General features: G+C 38.8%; 1 protein-coding gene across 1 annotated transcript in view; it reads right to left on the reverse strand.

Moving 5' to 3' along the window:
- The window catches only part of dnah10 (dynein axonemal heavy chain 10), a 34,506-nt gene that overhangs the window by 9,998 nt on the left and 4,519 nt on the right, over nt 1–19,989 (reverse strand). The window contains exons 9-56 of the mRNA XM_059337187.1: nt 19,662–19,860; nt 19,355–19,549; nt 19,026–19,196; nt 18,743–18,916; nt 18,497–18,655; nt 18,223–18,380; nt 17,981–18,132; nt 17,705–17,869; nt 17,412–17,619; nt 17,144–17,300; nt 16,560–17,039; nt 16,312–16,470; nt 16,099–16,215; nt 15,905–16,007; nt 15,617–15,795; nt 15,315–15,526; nt 14,462–14,618; nt 14,098–14,331; nt 13,898–14,020; nt 13,576–13,809; nt 13,152–13,375; nt 12,807–13,076; nt 12,523–12,706; nt 12,253–12,387; nt 11,718–11,870; nt 11,359–11,547; nt 10,986–11,132; nt 10,278–10,469; nt 9,308–9,426; nt 9,069–9,227; nt 8,821–8,956; nt 8,595–8,717; nt 7,911–8,042; nt 7,578–7,794; nt 7,129–7,248; nt 6,868–7,013; nt 6,633–6,785; nt 5,825–6,085; nt 4,992–5,164; nt 4,803–4,896; nt 4,464–4,631; nt 3,560–3,748; nt 2,544–2,715; nt 2,252–2,455; nt 1,628–1,708; nt 1,226–1,423; nt 563–724; nt 272–446 (exon numbers count right to left, since the gene is read on the reverse strand). Of these exons, the coding sequence (XP_059193170.1) occupies nt 272–446; nt 563–724; nt 1,226–1,423; nt 1,628–1,708; nt 2,252–2,455; nt 2,544–2,715; nt 3,560–3,748; nt 4,464–4,631; nt 4,803–4,896; nt 4,992–5,164; nt 5,825–6,085; nt 6,633–6,785; nt 6,868–7,013; nt 7,129–7,248; nt 7,578–7,794; nt 7,911–8,042; nt 8,595–8,717; nt 8,821–8,956; nt 9,069–9,227; nt 9,308–9,426; nt 10,278–10,469; nt 10,986–11,132; nt 11,359–11,547; nt 11,718–11,870; nt 12,253–12,387; nt 12,523–12,706; nt 12,807–13,076; nt 13,152–13,375; nt 13,576–13,809; nt 13,898–14,020; nt 14,098–14,331; nt 14,462–14,618; nt 15,315–15,526; nt 15,617–15,795; nt 15,905–16,007; nt 16,099–16,215; nt 16,312–16,470; nt 16,560–17,039; nt 17,144–17,300; nt 17,412–17,619; nt 17,705–17,869; nt 17,981–18,132; nt 18,223–18,380; nt 18,497–18,655; nt 18,743–18,916; nt 19,026–19,196; nt 19,355–19,549; nt 19,662–19,860 (8,412 nt within the window). The remainder of the gene's footprint in view (nt 1–271; nt 447–562; nt 725–1,225; nt 1,424–1,627; nt 1,709–2,251; nt 2,456–2,543; nt 2,716–3,559; nt 3,749–4,463; nt 4,632–4,802; nt 4,897–4,991; nt 5,165–5,824; nt 6,086–6,632; nt 6,786–6,867; nt 7,014–7,128; nt 7,249–7,577; nt 7,795–7,910; nt 8,043–8,594; nt 8,718–8,820; nt 8,957–9,068; nt 9,228–9,307; nt 9,427–10,277; nt 10,470–10,985; nt 11,133–11,358; nt 11,548–11,717; nt 11,871–12,252; nt 12,388–12,522; nt 12,707–12,806; nt 13,077–13,151; nt 13,376–13,575; nt 13,810–13,897; nt 14,021–14,097; nt 14,332–14,461; nt 14,619–15,314; nt 15,527–15,616; nt 15,796–15,904; nt 16,008–16,098; nt 16,216–16,311; nt 16,471–16,559; nt 17,040–17,143; nt 17,301–17,411; nt 17,620–17,704; nt 17,870–17,980; nt 18,133–18,222; nt 18,381–18,496; nt 18,656–18,742; nt 18,917–19,025; nt 19,197–19,354; nt 19,550–19,661; nt 19,861–19,989) is intronic.

Genomic DNA, 19,989 nt, shown 5'->3' on the forward strand with positions numbered 1-19,989 from the left:
GAATGGGTTACATTACTGCATTACAGACAAATGTAATGTGATTACAGTTATGCATTACTTTATAATTTGGTAAGCCCAGCACTGGTTAGGTCCTGGTTTTGCATGATTGATTGTTGCATTCAGGAATATTATTAACTCTTCATACATTGTGTTTGAGTTATCATATGCTTTGAATAAGTTTAGTCTGGGTGTCTGCATTACAGGTGTCACTGTTTAACTATTTAGTACTGATGAATTTGGCCATGCTCTGAGTAAAAGGAGGAGAGTTTACCGGATCTCTGTGACATCAGATTTTTCCAGGTCTTGCAGGGCATTGCGAGCTGCCTCTAATGCAGGCAGAGCCTCAGCCAGGGAACTTTCAGCTTCTTTCTTCTCAACAGCTATAACTTTATTCTGCTCTTCAATCTCTTTGGCTTTGTCTTCAGCAAGAGTCTTTTTCTCCTCAGCTGGAAAAGTGAAAGTTCTTGGTAAGTGGTTTTCAACAGCTGTGTTTACTTTCGGAAGCCAATAGTCCAAAGTGTTTACCATAACCCTGAGTTAAAAGACGCAGGTTATCACTGACCTATAGTTGTGTTTGTGGCAATCTCCTTCAGCAGGGCTTCACAAGCTATGGACTTTTCAGCGAGGACCACTTTCTGCTCTGCCAACTTGACATTCAGCTCAGCCAGCTGCTCACTGGCCTCCTTCAGTTTATCCAAACCTCCCTCTAGACGCTTGCACTGAGCTGGAAGAGGAGAGGACAAGTTAACTCACAAAGTATTGGTAACGCTTTATATTAAGGTCCTTGTAATAACCATTAATTAACAAGTAATAAGGCCCTTGTAAGTCCTTACAAGATGCTTATTAACAATATTGTGTGTTTATAAGCTTATATAAGTGTTCATAATGGCATTACAAACACCCATGACCCACCCATTATGTCTTTGCCATGCCTTTATTAATCTTATTTTGTTTGCTTATTGATATTAAAATATACTTTATTGCTCATCTATTATAAGTTAACTATAAGTTAACTATGCTTTTTGCAACTACCCGATCTAAAGCAAGAACAATGCCTTATTACTTGTTAATTAATGGTTATTAAGGACCTTATTATAAAGCGTTACCAAAGTATCTTATATAATCACAAATAAGTAAGATTAGCTATATTATTGCACAGCTTTGTAACACAGTCTAAACCTTCACACAAGAGGCTCAAAATGTTTAATATGTTCCATCTTCTCACCTAGAATAAACTGGTCCTTTTCCTCCAAAAGATTAGAGTAGGTGCTAATGAAGTCTAAGTAGTTCTTTGGAGTAACAAAGTTACAACGTCTGAGTTTCTGCTGAAATAGTTTGCTGTAGTCACCCACAGCGCTGTGGACCATGCATACATGATCTATCACTGCTGCAGAGTGCGCCTCAGGAATCATTGGACTTTCACCTGTTGAAAAAAATGCATTAATTATAAGCAAAACTTTGTGAATCAAAATAAATATCTATATGTGGGAATGATATTACAGCTGTAGGTATCATTACAGTTAAATTAAGTAAATAAAGTCCTTAATTGGCTGAATACAGTATATACGGCTACATTTTTCTATTGCAAATGCATTTTAAAAAGATAGAAATGTGAGAAATTAGCCACCAAGAAAAGACTGAGCCACTGCAAGTAACGCTTGTGGAGGCCATGGCAGGAACCAGTCTATCACAGTGTTGTTCATCAGTCCTAAGGAAAAAAGACACACATAGTTAGTGAAATAAAATCAGAAAAGATAGATAGATAGATAGATAGATAGATAGATAGATAGATAGATAGATAGATAGATAGATAGATAGATAGATAGATAGATAGATAGATAGATAGATAGATAGATAGATAGATAGATAGATAGATAGATAGATAGATAGATAGATAGATAGACAGACTTTATTTATCCCAAGCTGGGAAATTACAGTGTAGCAGCAGCATTACACACAGAGACAATAACAACACAATTAAATAATTAAATAAAAAGAACAACCTAGGCATACTTCAAGCAATAAAATATAAAAATACAATAAAATGTAATGTAAAAATAAAAATAAAGTGTCTAAAGAAGGAGTATGTATTAAGGAGTAGAATTCCAGTGCAGAATAAATATGAATATGCAGTATAAAAATGTTGGTGCTATGAAACAAATAAGGTGCAATGTGTGCATAAAAAACACATAAAGTGCATAACGACGGTATGTATAAAAAAAAAGGGGTGAAGCCTGACACTGAATTTCACCTGGGAAGTTCCTGCAGCGTGTCCTCAGGGTGTCTCCCACTGGAGACATGCCTAAAACTATGTGTAGATTGTTGGCGCTCTTGTTGACAAAGTACTGCCACACACTCTCTTTAGAAGGACCTGCTCCTGTTGAAAGAGCCTCATCACGAAGCTGGTTGAGAACTGACTCCTTCTCATCATCAGGAAACAATGCAGGAACAATGCCTATAAACAGAGTATGATGAGCACTGCAGCTGTACCTTTCAAGAAAAATAAATGTAGTGTGAGACAGGAAGTTTGAGTGATATCCAACCTGAGGTCAGCATGTTATTAATGAGCTCCAAGAAGCCTTCCTCAGCAACATGGGCATCAGTGAAGAGGAACACTGTCTTCTTATTTTCAATGCCAAGCTTCAAGTACAGTGCTTTCAGATCATCACGGAAATTTGACTCACTGTATCCTCTGCTTAGAGTTATCTCGAACACCTGGAAAGCAGATTCCATTATTGCAGGGATTCCCAAAGTGTGGTGCGTGCACCCCTGGGGGTGCGTGAGCTGCTGCTACGGGGTGCGCGAGATGAAAAATGTAATTGCGGTCTGATAGACACAATTACATTTTTTACCCCCACACAATAAAGACATGTTATTAATTAATTAATAAATACAGGCTATTCAATTTTGTGTCATTTATTGTTCATTTTTGCATCTATTTTGGTCATTTTTGCATCTATTTTTTGATTGTTTGGTAATTTTTACATGTATTTTTGGTCAATTTGTGTCTATTTTGATAATTTTGTGTCATCTTTGGTCATTTTTTCATCTATTTTTGGTTGTTTTTTTTATTTCTTATAATGAAGCGTAGAAGAAGTTATCTTCTTGTTCTTGTATCATTTTTCCAACCTGTGTTATGATGACGGGGGGTTGTGTTCACTCCACGCTCATTTAAATTTGCAGCAATTTTTGTTCAACGCAGCTCAAAATATTATAACATTTTCCCAACTGATCTGCTTTCTGCCTCTGATCCTGAGCCTGTCATCATCCTCCACCTTTAATATGGCTATAAAAACTCTTATTGCATTTTTTTTTTTTTTGAAGGTGTGGGGGATTGGGGGTGCGTCAACACAGTTGGGACATAGAAGGGGGTGCACGGCTGAAAAAGTTTGGGAACCGCTGCATTATTACATGATAGAGATTACTCTGTATGTGATGTTTTACTGCATCTTGTATCTTGCGTACATAGCTACATATTGCTTTGCATGACACATGACATCAATTAGTGATCATGTTACAAAAATGTCTACTTGTTATGCCATCAGTGTGTTTTAACAACCTCACAGCCGGCAGTAAAGGCAGCGAGTTTGGTGAGGGACTGCTTGCCAGAGCCTCCCACACCCACAAGCAGTGCATGGCCACGATCAATGCGGATGATGCGGTGCACGCGGGTCAGATGTTCCAGTGCATCGTCAAACAGAACTAGGTTCATCCTCGACTTGTTCTCATTGTATTCCTCTAGAATTTCCTGCAGGATGCAAAAACACAGTGGTGAAACAGAATATGGCATTTTTTTTTAAACATAATGCAGTATTATAATGCTATTACATTTCTTTTTTTTTTTTTACTTTCTTTTTATTGAACATTTTAACAAACATTTTGCATACATCTGGTATACATAAATCAAACCCCTCCAATAATGCATCTTCAGATTACACTTGCCATCTTTCATCTTAGATCAGATATAAATTAACTTTACATTTTTATTCACTCCAATAAAATTGTGCAACTGAAATAGTAGTCATCCAATGTCATCCAAAAATGATGACTAATCAAACAGCAATTTGTTCCAGTGTGGCAAAATTAGAGAAATAAAAATAATAATATTCATAAAATAAAAAAATATATTATAATAAAATTAAATAATTAAAAAAAACAAAAAAAAACATAACTTTTCAACTTCTGTAGCTACGAACCAGGGTACTTTTCCTTCTAATGATGGTCATCTCAGTAAAAGTCAGATCTAATTGGATTAATGTACTCTCCCCAATTTTTCCATATTCTTTTAAATCTGTCCTCCTCCAGTCCCACAAAGAAAGTTAATTTTTCCATTACATAAATAAATATTATGTATAACCTCCACCCAGTCCTCAGTGTTAGGTTCCTCCTTTTTCAATGCTTTTACATTTCAAAAAGAATATTTGACTGAGAAATCAATATCACGGTTAATAACTTGACAATACCTGAAACAGGGCTTTTGATGCATCATAATCCTGTATGTCCTCATAAACCCTTGGTTCTGTCTCACTGAGGGCTGTCCTGTAGTCTCCAAAAAGAATTGGGTCCCTCATGACTGTCTCCATGTCTGACTTGAAATGTTCCTCAATCAGGTTCTTTATGTGGCCTTGGACCTAGTGGCAGAACAAAGAAGACAAAATGGCAATATTTAAAAGCTGAAATACAACACTAAACATCTATTCAGTATTGATTTTTAGACTATAATCAGTTACACATTTGTCCTTACAGTCAATATTCAGTAGATTCTACAGTAAATATCTCCAACTGTTATTAATAATTATTACCAAGGCTTTGTCAGTTTCATCAATGAGTCTGTCATGGAAGATTCTTAGGCACTCATTTCTCCAGACACGCACAAACTGGGTGACAGTCAAAAACCTGTTAAAGAGAAATCAGGTAAAGGCATTTACAGTAGAAACACAAACTTCTTACTGCAAAGTCTCTGTTAGTAGAGTGAATGTGTTTTTGCTGACCTGTCAGGTTTGGTGAGGGTCAGCCCATTGTACACTCTTGACAGATCCCTCAGGTTAAAGATGTAGTGGAACTTGGATGGAGTGGGTGGCAGATCATGGATGATGTTGTTGTACAGTTCCAGTGTGCAGTGGGTGACTTTATCACACACCTTCTGTATGGCGTCTTCAAATCCCTAAAATATTTCACCATGTGTATAAACCCCTGTTCATCCTTTTTTTTTTTAAAGTTTCCATAAATACTTAGAGGACAAAAATGCTCATGTCAAAAAAACTGCCAAAAGCTATATATTAAAATTATTTTTCACTTTCACTGAATTAAATATACAACTTCCATCATAACTACCAAATATTAATTCAGTTTATGAATGTTAGCCCTTTGTTTACATAATGCCACTGGTGTTGATGTGAAAATGTAATTATTAAATGTAATAATTTTCTGTACCCTAAATACTAGGGGGATTTTTTTTGTCAGTGATAAACAACATTAATATCAAATTAATGTTGTTGTTTATTACTGACAGGTCCCAGACTGAAAAAAATCCCCCTAGCATTATATTTTATTGTGCAGTGTCCGATAAACAAAATATTTTATTCTGTATTGGCTGAGATAAGGGGAGATGGGTTTTTTGGGTTTCAATGGGACTATTTTTCCTTAAGGGCTTGAGTGTTTGCGTTTCCACTACACAGTTTATTATAGACTTATGATAGATTAAAATAAATAAAAATTAAGAAGCCAAAAATGTCCTTAGTGAAGCACACTGGACAAATATGGGTGATAGAGATGACTGAGATTCTGATGTGTATTGATTAATATGGTAAAAAGAGGGACTCACTCTGGTGTGGCCATTGATAATGGAAGCATAGATAAGATGGAGAGAGTCCACTGCAGGGAAGGGGATGCTGAAGACACTGAAGAGCGAGATGAAACGGGGATCCACCTCGTTCCTCCCACCTCCTGCCTTTCCCATGGCAGCAACAAAACCAAGATCCTTGAGGATTTTGTAATTTAGATCCTTTCCTCTGTCATATATGCCTCCTCTGTCCAATAACAGCTTCAGAAGTGCGATGGGCTGTTGTGTGCCGTAACTATCCACCTGGACAAGCATAAAGTATATTACAATAATGTCACACATACAGTGCAAGCGCTGTCACAGTTAAGGAGATAAAAGACTTGGGGTAACACTTTACAATAACCATCATTTATAGATGGTAAATAGACCATTTATAAATGGTAAGCAGATAGTTTATTAATGTTTAATCACCATTTATAAACCGTATATAGGCCATTTAGAATGGTAAATAGAAAATGTATTAATGTTGAACTATAATTTATAAATGCCAAATAGAAGGTATATTAATGTAAGTTGATAGTTACTTTATCATAAACAAACAATTACATTATAATTATTAGTTTATTAATAGTTTTGCACTCATTATAACAATTTTAACACCATATTAAGTATGTAAATGATTACAAAATGATTCATATACCTTTAAGAAATTGTTTGAAAACATTTAAAGATTAAATATGTATAGAATTTTGTAAATGGTTAATAATTGGTTTATAAACCATCTATAAACATCACTTAGATGGTTATTGTAAAGTGTTATCAGACTTGGTTAAGAGCTTGAAGTACGTACCTTTGGCATATTCATGTCATCCATAAAGACCAGCAGTCTCTTCCCCATAGGAGGCCCGTAGGTCTCCTTGGTCCTTTTCTCCACATTGGCCTCAAGATTCCTCTGCAGGTCCAATGAAGTTGTTCTGGATGAAAAGTTGATGATCAGAGTGATCTAGAAACAGAGAGGGAGAAACAAAAATGATTTAAACTCAAGTGACAGAACATGCAAATGCATGGTTAGATGCTATATTCACCCTTGTATCTGCATTGAGGTTCTTCAGGAAGTTATGAATGGTGGCAGTCTTGGAAGTTCCAGATTCTCCAACCAGAAGCACCGGCCTCTTTATCTTTACCATCTGTTCCAGGATCCAACTGGCTCTAGTAGTGTCGATAGTTGGCACTAAAGCAAGATGGAGGATCAGAGAATCAAAGTGGAACGTTTAATTCCATGTGTATATGTGCATGCAGGAAAGTTGATTTGTCCTCGCCTCACAGCTCACAGAATTGACCTTTACCTAGAATATCAGCAAACTTCCTCTCAAGGTTGTGAATGTATTTGGTGACCAGGGAACTCCAGGGAACCCATTTCTCCTGTGTTCCATCAAAATGGAAATCATACAGAGTCGGGAGATATCCTGTATGGATGCAGACATTGTGTTATCATTAAGATAGAAAAGTTACATACAATGCACTTACACATATTCATGTGAAGAATACAATTGTCAAAAAGTAAAACTGGGCTTATTTTATCATGACATTTAGTAATTCAGACTAAGATCATAAAGCAATCCTGTATATTGACTTTCAAAGGTGTCAATCTCATATTAAATTATATCTCCCAATATTGTTCTCTAGTATACAATGTTAAATGCTATGCATGAACTGTAGCTAAAAGGGTTCATGATAGTACATAATCTTGATCATGCATGCTGATTTCAAAATTATCTACGTTCTTGTGTTTTACCTGGGATCTCACCAGGCCCAGCCAGGGCTTTCTCATCATGCACTGTAGTTAAGCAGGAAAGCTTTTTGATGAACTCATCAAACTTGATCCTGCCGCTCTCCAGCAATGTTGCCCCCAGTGAGCAATACAGAGCTTCCAGGAAGTAACACTCCAGGACTTCAGCACTGCTGCTCTCACTCTCAAGCAGCGCATCCAATGTCATGCACAGCTGAGTCACCTGAACACACAGCCAACACATGCAAAGGTCTTTCACGTAGTCTGATACTTATCTTCATGCATGAATACAACAATACTGGTACTGGAGGTCATATGAGACAGATGAGATTAATCTACCATGTTAAGATCTGTCTGAGGCACGACAGTCTTCAGTTTCTGGCCCTGTTTTCCATCAACGATTCCATCCACAATCATGTCAATAGAGCTGGGCACATATTTCTCAAACAGTTTGTTGAGCACTTTTTTTTCCTTGAAAAAAACAAAACAGAATGTGTTGAGATATGATCAAACTACAAGCAATTACAGTTGTTATGTAGTGTAAATGTTTGATAATGCTTTATATTAAGGTCCTTGTAATAACCATTAATTAAGTAATAAGGCCCTTGTAAGTCCTTACAAGATGCTTATTAACATTACTGTGTGTTTATAAGCCTATATAGGTGTTGATAATGGCATTATAATACAGCTAATAGCAGGCTATAAGAGATGTATAATAAGAACATTAATAAAAGCCTTATGAGTATCTTATAATTCTTCATATTAGCATTACAAACACCCATAACCCACCCATTATGTCTTTGCCATGCCTTTATTAATCTTTTGTTTGGTTATTGACATTAAAATATACTTTATTGCTCATCTATTATTAGTTAACTATGCACTTGTTAACAGTTAACTATGCTTTTTGCAGCTAAAGGGATCTAAAGCGAGAACCATTAATTAACAACAATTATTACTTATTAATTAATGGTTATTACAAGGACCTTAATATAAAGCGTTACCAAATGTTTTTCCTCATACCCCTTCAGGTCTGTTGTTCACCCATCTCTGCCAGTAAGGGGTGTATCGCAGGTTTTTGGGGTCAACAAAAACCATCCCACAGCGAGAAACAGTAGCAGGGGAAGCATACTGCAGGTCTCCAACCTGGGATGGAGAAGTTTACATACATTATTGCTCTGAGAGTTGCTTTGTAGAAAAGTGTAGAAGAAGGTATTCTGTTGGCATCCATCTCGAAATTAAGACAAACCTCGAACAGCAGGGCACAGTGGCTCTGTAAACGGATCCGTTCTCCATTGGCTAGAGTGAGGAGCTTGTTGTCATCCATCACTGAGTTCATATTCTCGACCCACAGAGCATCCACATCCCCATCGAACAGAATGTACCTGTGAGTCCAATTAATAACTTATGTTTTAGGGATAAATTAATGAATGACATCACTGGCAAAAACATAATCAACTGATCAATTTAATGTCTTGTGTTTTTTTGTTTTTTTACCTCCGCTCTTTTTTGTCAGTAGGCCTGTTAATGTCACGGAAGATGTTGGATAAGATCCCATCAGTCCAGTCTCTTGTGTCAGGGTCCAGAATACCGTAAAGTTCAATGACACTCATGGCTTTAGGGTTCAGAGGATACATCTTGGTTTGTAATCCCAATCTGATAAAATAAAATAAAGGTCACCATTGTCCATACAAGAGATCAGGAAGGTGGTGTGAACTTAGGTGATGTAAACTGACTTGGTCTGAGCTTGACACAATGTGGTGATGACAACGGACTTCCCTCCACCGGTTGGGCCAACAACCATGGTCGTGTGTCTCGTCATCATCGTCTCATACATCTGCACCACTTTATCCACCTAAAACCACAGATAGCATAAATAACAGAGTATATTAACATCTAAACACTTACTTGCTTTAACTAAATATGTGCCACTGTAACTCATCAGTGGCCTTTAAGTTGTGTAGGAAAGTCTGTATCTCAAAGAATCAAATCTAAGAGCAAGATGAAAAGACACAGAGATGCAAGGCGGTTGGACAGACTGGTCAAAAGAGCTGGCTCTGTGATTGGAGCCAGGTTGGACGCACTGGAGGAGGTGGTGGAGAGATGCACTTTCAAGATGTTCGAGGTGTGAAGGAAATTTAGTGTTTCCTGCATGGTGGGACATGAAGTAGGCGGCGACCTACTTGGTATTCAAGACACAAAGCCTTCTGGGAACTCACTCTTTGAACTCAACTCTGATGACACCATGACTGAGGGGAACGTGTGGGCCAGTGGGCTCTGTCCTGATGTGATGTATATGGGGGGAAGATAGGGCCGCAGTCTTGCTGAAGAATCAATGTTTGGAAATACAACAGATAAAAGAGCGGTGTATGGGACTTTGTTGTACTGTAAAAGAGCCATTCGGAATTGTGTGGTGTATGGAATATGAATGTGCTAATAAAACTTGCTGAACAGAGTATTGAGTGCTTTGTGTTTGGCCAGCTCACCAATTAACTTAGTGCAGTTGTCAAAATTGCCACGACAGAGGCCATCTTGAAATACCCAGATCATCCGTTACACAAAACCTTTGTTGATCAAAAAAACAACAGTGGACGGCTCTTCTGTCTCACACTCCTAGAGTAATTCTTCCAGAGCTAACAAACTAACTGAATTTCCCCTCAGGGATATATAAAGTAATTTGATTTGATTTTGAATGATTTGAGACACCTGGTTAGACAGCATGACGTATCTGTTGTCTTGCAGGATCTCTTCCACAGCATCATTGAAGTTGGGATAGCGAACACGAGGGCAGTCCAGGCCAGGGAACAGATCTGAAATCAGCCCGAGGAACAGGGGCACATCTTCGAACACAAACTTTGGCAGGTTCATGTCCCTGAGAGCACGCATCAGCACCACATCCTGTCGAGAGGAAACACAAAAATACATTTTAAAAACTATGACAATTGATCTGTGTGATGCCCACTGGTTTTTCTCTTTTAATGTTATTTAAACCTACAATTATTTAAGAAAACAAACAAGGTTTTTCATTTACATTTGCAAACTTTTTAAGCCAAGCCACACAGTTTTTAAGCCATAATGTAGCCCCTGCATATTACTTTAAATAAACTGACAAGGAGCCGTACAACCTGTAATAGACTACTATAATACCAGAAGTATTTCTTTCTCATATTCTCTCTGGCTTCAGCGAAATGTTAAGCAGGCACTGTCTGAATCTTTGCTTTAAGACCTCATCAAAATGTTGTTCTGGGAAATGTAAACAAATTCTCAGCATTTTCCCAACAATAATTAAACTTCAGTGTGTACCTGAGAAATCCAAAATAAAAACCTCACTTATTGTGTATTAAATGTAAGCAACAATATAAAAATAATTTAAAAAATAATAATAAATCATGAAAAATGATATTTGGTCTCTACCTCACTGAGGTCTGGTGAACCTCTCTTCAGCTCTCCTGCCATCACGAGGACAGACTTCAGAGCTCGCAAGCCAAAATCATAATGAGACTGTTTGGACAGCTGCTCACGAGCCAGCTTATACAGTACTGTCATCTTCTTTGCCAGCACCTGATTTGAGCAAAAGGGAAGGTATGAAATCCTCAATAAAAAAACTCTGCATTTATATTTATATGTGTCTTTCCACATTGAAAAAACAACAACAAAAATGTCAAAGTAAATTATTACAATTGATCCATGCATTTCCAAATACATGGCTCATTATACATTACTCAGGATGAGATCATCAGCAAAACAGTATAAATGTTACTTGTGTTTTTATGTGTGTGTCCATCACCTTAGCCATCAGGAACCCCTCAGAGAAGAGCATGATCTCACAGATCTGCTGCAGGTCTGGCACAATTACCACCACAGGCCTGAAGAGGGCTTTCACTGATTCTGGCAGCTCAGTGCGTCCTGCATAACCTGGGTTCATGGTGATGAAAATCCCCATGCGGCCGTCCAGGCTGATCTCTTGCCCTTCAAACTGATGTGTATAGTAATAAGGAGGTCGTTTAGTATGGATAATGGTTAAAAATGTGTCTGCATAAAGGATAAAAAGCAAGCTATCAATTTAAATTATCACGAGTGAACTAACCTTCAAATAGAAAATATCCTTTAATTTATATGAAAACTGCATAACTACAACAGACTTACATGAAACCTTTTTAGGTGCAGGATGAGAGCATTGCGGATGGTCTGGATTTGGGAGGAGATAACTGACAACACTGAGGCATCAATGCGATTGAACTCATCAAAGCAGCCCCACGCTCCACACTGGGCAAGGCCAGAGAAGATCTTACCCACAGCCTGCGCAAAGAGAGGAAAAGAATTCAAGGAACAGCTTGTGACAAATTTAAAAAAGAGTTGCTACTTTGTCCAGCACACACACAAAGCCAATTTTGCACTCAACAAACCAAACAAATTATTTGTTGAAGGATTCGTGAAACTTGTGGCAATCACTTCTGAGATTTATGCAAATGAGTGCACTGGAAGAAATAAAGCTAATGTAGGGAACATATGTTTTTTATTACTTTATTATGCTTTTATAACTAGCCATACTAGCCAGTCAAAACAATGTACCTATTTTTTATATTTAGTTATAGTTTGGACAAAACTTACACACAGTAATATCTTAATCCAGAACAGGTATAACGTACAAAGATATTTTTCAGCTGTGAGCTATTCTTACCATGTAGTCCATGCCCTCACCACAGTTTGTAACCACACACAGCAGGCCTAAAGCCTTGGCCAGATCTTTGGTTGACTCTGTCTTTCCTGTACCAGCAGGTCCAGCAGGAGCTCCACCCAGGTACATGGAGAGGGCCTGCATCACAAATACACACCCACATACAGACAACATGCTGTCAAAATAAGCTGATGCAACAATTTACATGAGTCTGCTTGGGTGTTTTTTAAATATCTGTTTGGTTGATAAAAAAACGATCAGAGTTTCTCAGACCTGTGTGAGGGTGAGGTAGATACGGTCTGTCAGTGGGGTTATAACCAATCGACCGTTCAGCCCCATGTATTCATAGCCGTAAGAGAATGAAGCACTGCACTGACGCACAAACAGGTCGTCGTGTTTCTTGACCCAGTAGAATCTGAGTTGGCTCTCCCACTCAAACTCTTGTGCATCCATTATACTGGAAAGAGTATTCAAGTTTTATGGTAAATACATGAGTTACACTGTCATGTGCTATGAAAAAAGTGAAAACTAACAAAATGAAAAGTGGCAATGGTTACCTGTTCAGTACAAAGCTGTCTACAATATCTCTTGCATGGACATCGATGATAAGCACTGTGTTTATCTTTCGTCTGTCATTTTTCTTCATAGGTTGTGTGATGCGCATCACCAGCTCATCAATCTGCTGATGCATTTTCTTAGCATAGTTTTTTAGTGCGTGCTTCTCTCCCTTCTTCACATTTTTGAAGACGTCCTCTACCTCCCAGGTCCACCACACTTGATTTGCAGCCAGGACCACCATGCCTTGGTACAGCAACATCCAGTCCACTCTGAGAGACACAGGAATGATACATTTACTGTGGCTCATTGGCGCACACAAACATTAGTATAGTATTTGCACACACCTGCTCCTGTCTTCACAGTAGCGGAAGATGGCTTCCTTGGTGATGAGTCTATTAGTCCTCCTCATCTCCAGGAGTATTCCCGTCATCCACTCCTCCACCCTGCCCTCCACTGGGATGGGCTTCTTCAGCTCCATCACCTCACCCTCAGCAGACACCATGGCTCCAGCTACGGTCTCCCCACTGCCTTCCACATCAAACCTCAGAGATGCTATGTTGTCATACATCTTATAGAACAAAGAAAAGAAAAATATCTAGAAAATGTTTCACACATGGCAAACAGTGCTCCTCCTCATCCTGCTTTGAGGAATAATGGCAAATGCCTTTTCTGTTATTTTGCTGAATGTATCTTATTTTATGTTTTTGTTTCATAAACAGTGTCATATTTTAAGAGTATCTTGTATCTCTGTTTGTAGTGCTGTGATACCTTTATCATGTGCTCCTGGACACAGGCGGGGTCACTACTCCCCAGAATGCTGAGCAGTTCATCATCTGAGATGAAGAAGAAGCGAGGAAAGGCGTTCCGCTTGGAGTCCAGGTAGTCATTAAGACTCTTCTGGCACCTCTCTAGGCCATCACTGAGGGCCTGCAGATCTGTTAGCCGGTTGGGAATCAGGCAACACCGCTTAATGTTTGGACCCTTCACTGTGTCACTCATTATCTACACAAAAAAATAAGAAGACAATATATTAATTTTATTTTAACTGAATATATTGCTTTCATCAGGCAAATATTATGGCAACACTCACTTCTTTGAATTTTTTGTCAATGTTATCAAATTTCTTGGCTTCCTCAGGTAACTGTGAGCGAATGTCTCCACCAATGAATATGCTCTCCAGGTACATCCATTTTCGTTGCACCAGCAACCATACCTGTGCAAAAAAAAAATTCAGTAGGGATTTTATGCTTTGGCTAATGTGTGATGGGAGATTTGGCCTCTCTCACTGACCTCTATGGTCTCACTGATAAGGGACAGATCTTTTTCCCATTGCTGTATGGTGCCAAGGAAAGGTCCAACAAAGCGGCTGCCTGCCATACTCTGTAAATTCATGGCATCATTGTCCACATTCATCAAGATCTCGTCCACTGCACCCAGAATAGAACCACGTTCCTGGGTGCCTTTGAAGTAGGGCAGAACACTGAACTTCATGTTTTCCCAGGTTTCAACCACCTCCTTTACTCCCTGGAAGTGCAGCAGACACACAAACACACACATGAGCAATTTCTTTGAAAGTATTTTTGATTTCACTTATAATCTAATACAACTGATCCGTAACTCCTGTTTGATGTAATTCACGAAGACAGAAACTTGCCTTTTCAATACTGAGCTCTTTTACAGCAGAGGTGACAATGTCACCTATGACATTTGCATATTTGTGTAACTCCATAGCAAACATGTTCTCCAGAGTGAAGGTGTCAGGGTTCATCTCGAAGCTAGTGCCGGTCCTTTCCATCAGTTCCTTCCAGTGTCTGTGGTCCGGAATATAAAAACACATGTTCATTTGGTGTTGTCGTACTCATCATATTCATATTTTGATTAACTTAAATTTAAAATATTTATGCCTTTGTTCATTGGATTAGAGAGGTAATGTTGGGATTGGCCCTGGAAAAAACTAGGTATGCAGTACGTGGGTTGGAGGATAAATATGACAGAACCTGGTCACAGTTCATAACTCATGTCAAGAGCCTGCCTTTTGCCTGACTTCCAGTTTTTATCTAATAATTATTTTTTATTCTTTCACTCTCTTATAGCTGCCGTCCTAGTCTTCACAATGTCCATGTTCTGATTGTTGGGACTCTTTTTTTTTTTTTTTTTTTTCTTTGTTGTTGGTGTCATGTCCTTAAGGATTTACACAGAGTAGTTTGAGTCTTTTTTTTTCTTTTTTCTTTTTTTTTGTATTTTTTCTTTTTTTTTTTTTATTATTTGGTTATGTATATTTGTTTTCCTTTAATGTTCTGTCTGCCTGTCTGAAACGTGAGTGTTTAAGTGGATGTGTCTGTGGGGATGCCACCTGGTGGGGGGGATTCACAACTTTTGTAAAAAAAAAAAAATGCTTAACCAATGATGTCAATGTTTTCAATATGAAAAAAATCATAAATAAAGTTGTAAAAAAAAAATATATATATTTAATACTCTCATCATCTGGTATGGATCTACAGACTGACCTGTCTCTGAGGGCCTCACACTTCAGGTCCAGCAGAAGTGGAAGAGACTCTCTGAACTCCTTCATGCGTCCTTCTAGGAAGAAGGCCACAGGTAACGCCCGCACATCTTTGGGCAGCTGCCTCAAGTTTTTGATAAAACCCTCGACACCCTCCTGTAGCAGCTGGATGTCTAAATCCACCCACAACGTCTGAGACCACTCTGCCTTTGCATCCTGAAAGATGTAAGGACAAACACAGAAAATACTTAAAAAACCACGTTGACTAAAATTATTTTAATGCATCTCAATATGCACACATCCTACCTTCTGAGCTTTATAGACGCCGTATATCTGTCTCAAGCCCTTCATGTCCTTCTGCATGCTGATGACCTCTGGATAAACGGTGACTGGTAGGTCCAATAGCTTCTCTGCATTAGCTAGCTCCTGCCGTCCTGTTACCATCTTGGCAAGGTCTGCCTCATATGTTCCCATAATGGTCAGCCCTGCAGAGAACAAAAGACAACAGGTTCCTCCACTACGTTCAAAAAATGTTAAAAATATATTATTGCTCTGTATATAGCAACTGAAGTCAGGGTTCAAATGCATAAGTACCTTTCTCTAAATCATCACCCACAGCTCCAGGACCATGCATATTGAAGCTTTCAGCAAAGATAAACAGCTCCTGCTTAAACTCTTCAATCTTCTCCTTTGTAGTCTTTGAGTGTAATGCAGGCAGAAAACGAAAAGAACTGTAAATGTACATTTCTAATTGTAATTAGAATTTTGTGTTTATTCAGATGTCCTACCAGAGTGAATGATTTCTTGACATCTGTCAGACTCCGATCCACTTTTCTGGATTCTGCAAACAGGTCACTCCACATCGGGACAATACTGGCCACCAGCTCCAGTTCATCCTCTCCCACCTACACATGCAAAAATAACTTTAGACATTTAACAAGTGAAACAATATGACCTTTTTTCTTTCAATAGATAATCATTTAACATTGAACACACAGTACCTCCACTTTGTACATTGCCAGTGTTCTGTATCTTTCCTGGATATCAATGAATCTCATCTCCACATCTAGAGACATGTCCCTGATGTCTGATATGGTGCCAAGGACAGACTTCAGGTCTTCAAAAGTGTCAGGGTTCTGTTTCAGATTCTCAGAGAGTTGCTGTGGGGTAAATAGCCATAGGGACAAATTACAAAGAAAGTATTTACGACACAAACATATGAGACAAGTATTGTAGTATGAATTAATACCATGAGTTCATCTCTCAAGTTGAAGAGATCTTCTTTGGCAGGCTTGTTGAGCAGGCTACCCAGTGAACTGATCCACGACTCAGCGGTCTCCCGCACTGCTTGAGCCAGAAGCTCCAAGTTCAGATGCATGGAATGCTCATTCTTAAACAGAGGCTCCAGTGTCAACTCCTGATTGATACGAGAAAGGGACTGCAGCCTATCATCATACATGACACACGATGGTTTTTTTGCAGCAAACTTTTCATTGCTGCTGGTTTTGTTCTTTTCCCAAAGGGGCTGATAGCGTTTCCAGTGAACAAGGTACTGATCCACAGAGAGGAGTAACCGCTGTATGGTCTGGGACACTGTCATGGCGCTCTCATTTATCTGAGGATGCTGCCACACGTCACTATAAAAGCTAAATATCACCACCTCATCTTCACCACCCACAGATTGTGGAGGGCACTCAATGCAGGTCCCATGCATCCAACGCACAAATTGCTGAAACACAACAATATGGGCAGAATCAAGTCTCATTGTCAGTGTCAAATTACAAATATCTCTTTCAAATACTGTGGTACATACGACATTCATGATGATCCTACCTTGGTGCTCTCCACACAGTCTTTGATACATTGCATGATCAGCCAGTAGATCTCCTTGCTTTGGGGCTGCAACACAATCTTAGGAGCAGATAGGATGGCATCAACTTGGAAGAGAGCAGTATTTCCCCTCAGCGCCATGTTAAAGGCCTGAGTGTTCCTAGATGAGAAAGTCACCAAGAGACTAATATTGTGCTGTATTTCAAATGAGCGGCATTTATTACTGTTCACAAAGTAGATAACTTGAAAAAAATGAACATCATGTATTTACCTCAGCACCATCTTTATAAGGGAGTCTAAGACCTTGCGTTCCCAGTACATGTAATAATCTGCCATACATTTGGATTTGCCACTGCTGGTTCCTATGATTAAATGTTCTGTCTTAGTGATGAGGGGTCCGATGTCTGCATACATCCGACTCAGCAAATTTACAGTCTTGGCTCGCTCTCGCTCAATGCGTTCACAAAATACCTTGACACCTTGAAAAAAATATGCAATTAAGTCAATGGAAATATGTCTGAATTCTAACATTGTATTCATTATATCCAATAAATAATACAATACCTGGTAAGTCGTTTGATTTGTCCGGAACTGGGAATTTCAGTAAGTTGGCCATCATTATGGATTGCAACTTGGACTCAATGTCTCTCTCATTCTTCTGAATCTGACTGACAACTGACTCAAACTTAGAGACGGCTTGTATGCCATGGCTGATGAAGTCAGGGATGCCTAAAATGAAACAAACAATATCTGATTTAATTTTTCAATCAATAATAATTCAATCAGACAACAAGTGTAAATAAATCTAAAGAGAGATTTTAGCCTCTGCATGCACCATACCCAATGAACTCCAGTTGATTCTTGTACATCCAAAATACATCTCATCTTTGACTGATTGGATATGTTTAGCCAGCATAGTGACCTTGGCCTCATTCAGGCTGTCCATTACAGAGTGGTAGCAGTTGACGAGTTTGTTGAGATCAATCACATACCTACAACCAAGGTCGAAAGAAGTCACGCCAGAGATTACATCAATTGGTTGTTTTGTGTTTTGGTATTTAGTTATTGGTGATTATCATTACCTGATAATTTTGTGCTCCTGTAGAGCAACATTTTTCGCCAGATCAGGCACAGAATAGCCGAGTGACACAAGGTTGTTTGTCTCAGAAATGATTTCCTTGATCTCTGGAGAAAAGTCCACAATGTATTGTACAACCCTCCGTTGGCTGCTTTTAGGTACCTTTTAATCATAAAAATAAAAACAAATGAAAGTAATTTCAGAGATGGTTACTGTACCTGTGTTTTGCACAGTATCAAGTAAAAGTTGTAAGTGAGGAAACAGTGAGAGCTACATACCAATTCTGCTTGGATTTGGTTTTTACTGGTCCGTATGGCCAACAGGTTCTTTTTCATTAGCAATGGCAAGTTGTGTTGTGTTTCAGTCAGCCAGTGCTCATACTTCTTCACCTCATAGTCCCTCAACCGCACTGCCATTTCAGTGTACTTATCCTTGGCCTGAGAAGAATGTGATAAGAGTCTCATTAAGGTTTTCAATTACATTTTGGTGTCCAAACTGACCTAAATAGCTGTGAAATAACTCACTGCTTTGCTCTGTTCACACTGCATCTCTGGCACTTTAAGGAAGGGAAGGATGGTGTGTTTGATGCGGTGGAAAAGAGATTGAACCCATCTGATGGCTCCAGCCACAGGAGGCTCATTCTTATTTAGTGGTGGTTTGTCTTTCTCTGCCTCAAAGATTTTATTTATGCTGTCCACCTACAACAAAAAAAGACTTAGGCATTCTACAAACGTGCTTGTGGCAGACTATGATGACTTTAATCAGTTTTCTGATGATACACCTTTTATTGATATCACAGTACAATACCTCTTTGCAATACTGAGCCAGGATGTCATTAAACTTTCTCATCAAATGGTTGTTGATGGTTTCTCTGGAGCGGATATGTTTGAATTTCAGAAGCATGTCAAAGGCAGCAGCTGAAGAGCGCAGTGTCTTAAAAGACTGATCAATGAAGTTGAGGGCCTCTCCCTCAATTGCCTGAGCAGACACATGTTAGAAGTTACTCAGCTGGAAAATTAGGTACAACACACACAAAAAAAAGCAATTGTATTGGTGCAAACTGACAAGCACATTGATACAACCATGCCTGAATTAAATTGTTATGTTAGGCTGCATTCCAGGTGTTTTAAGCTCACCTGAACCGTAGTGTCAAAGTCTTGCATGATCATTTTCCAGCTGCTCATCTTACAGATGTTGAAAGGATTAAAACTGCTGTCTTCAATAGGTAAAACCAGACTATCCACTCTGCACAGCACTTCATCAATGCGTTTTGGGTCACCGGTCACACCTTTTAGCTCTGGACCAAAGATGTTATAGAACTCCTCCAAAATCTGCAGAACAAATCAAGAAGAGCTCTTCATAAAGCCTGAAGTAATTTTCATATATATTCATGTTCTGTTACTGTGTGAGAGGTCAGTGTTTATTAAGTGCATGTACACAGACCTGCAAAACATTGTACAAGTCCTGGCAGACAGAAGCCATGTAATCAGTCCTCTCAAACAGTCTCTTGCGGTCAAATTCCCAGCGTTGATTCCTGCCTGATTCTTCAATTTCTGCGCGCACCCCAAAGTAGGATGTCTTCCACTGGTCCAGCAGCTGCTTAGCATCATGCACCTTGGATTTGGCCACTTCCCTCTTATCTCTGTCCAAGGCAGAGCATATTGTTAATTAATACTGAAACTACAAAATGATATTTAAATAAAAGATTCTGACTAATTACTGACCAATACTGGCCTTGTAAAACATTAAATTCAATCTTTCTCTCAGCTGT

This window comes from Centropristis striata, chromosome 7, assembly GCF_030273125.1.
Source record: "Centropristis striata isolate RG_2023a ecotype Rhode Island chromosome 7, C.striata_1.0, whole genome shotgun sequence".
Taxonomy (NCBI): domain Eukaryota; kingdom Metazoa; phylum Chordata; class Actinopteri; order Perciformes; family Serranidae; genus Centropristis; species Centropristis striata.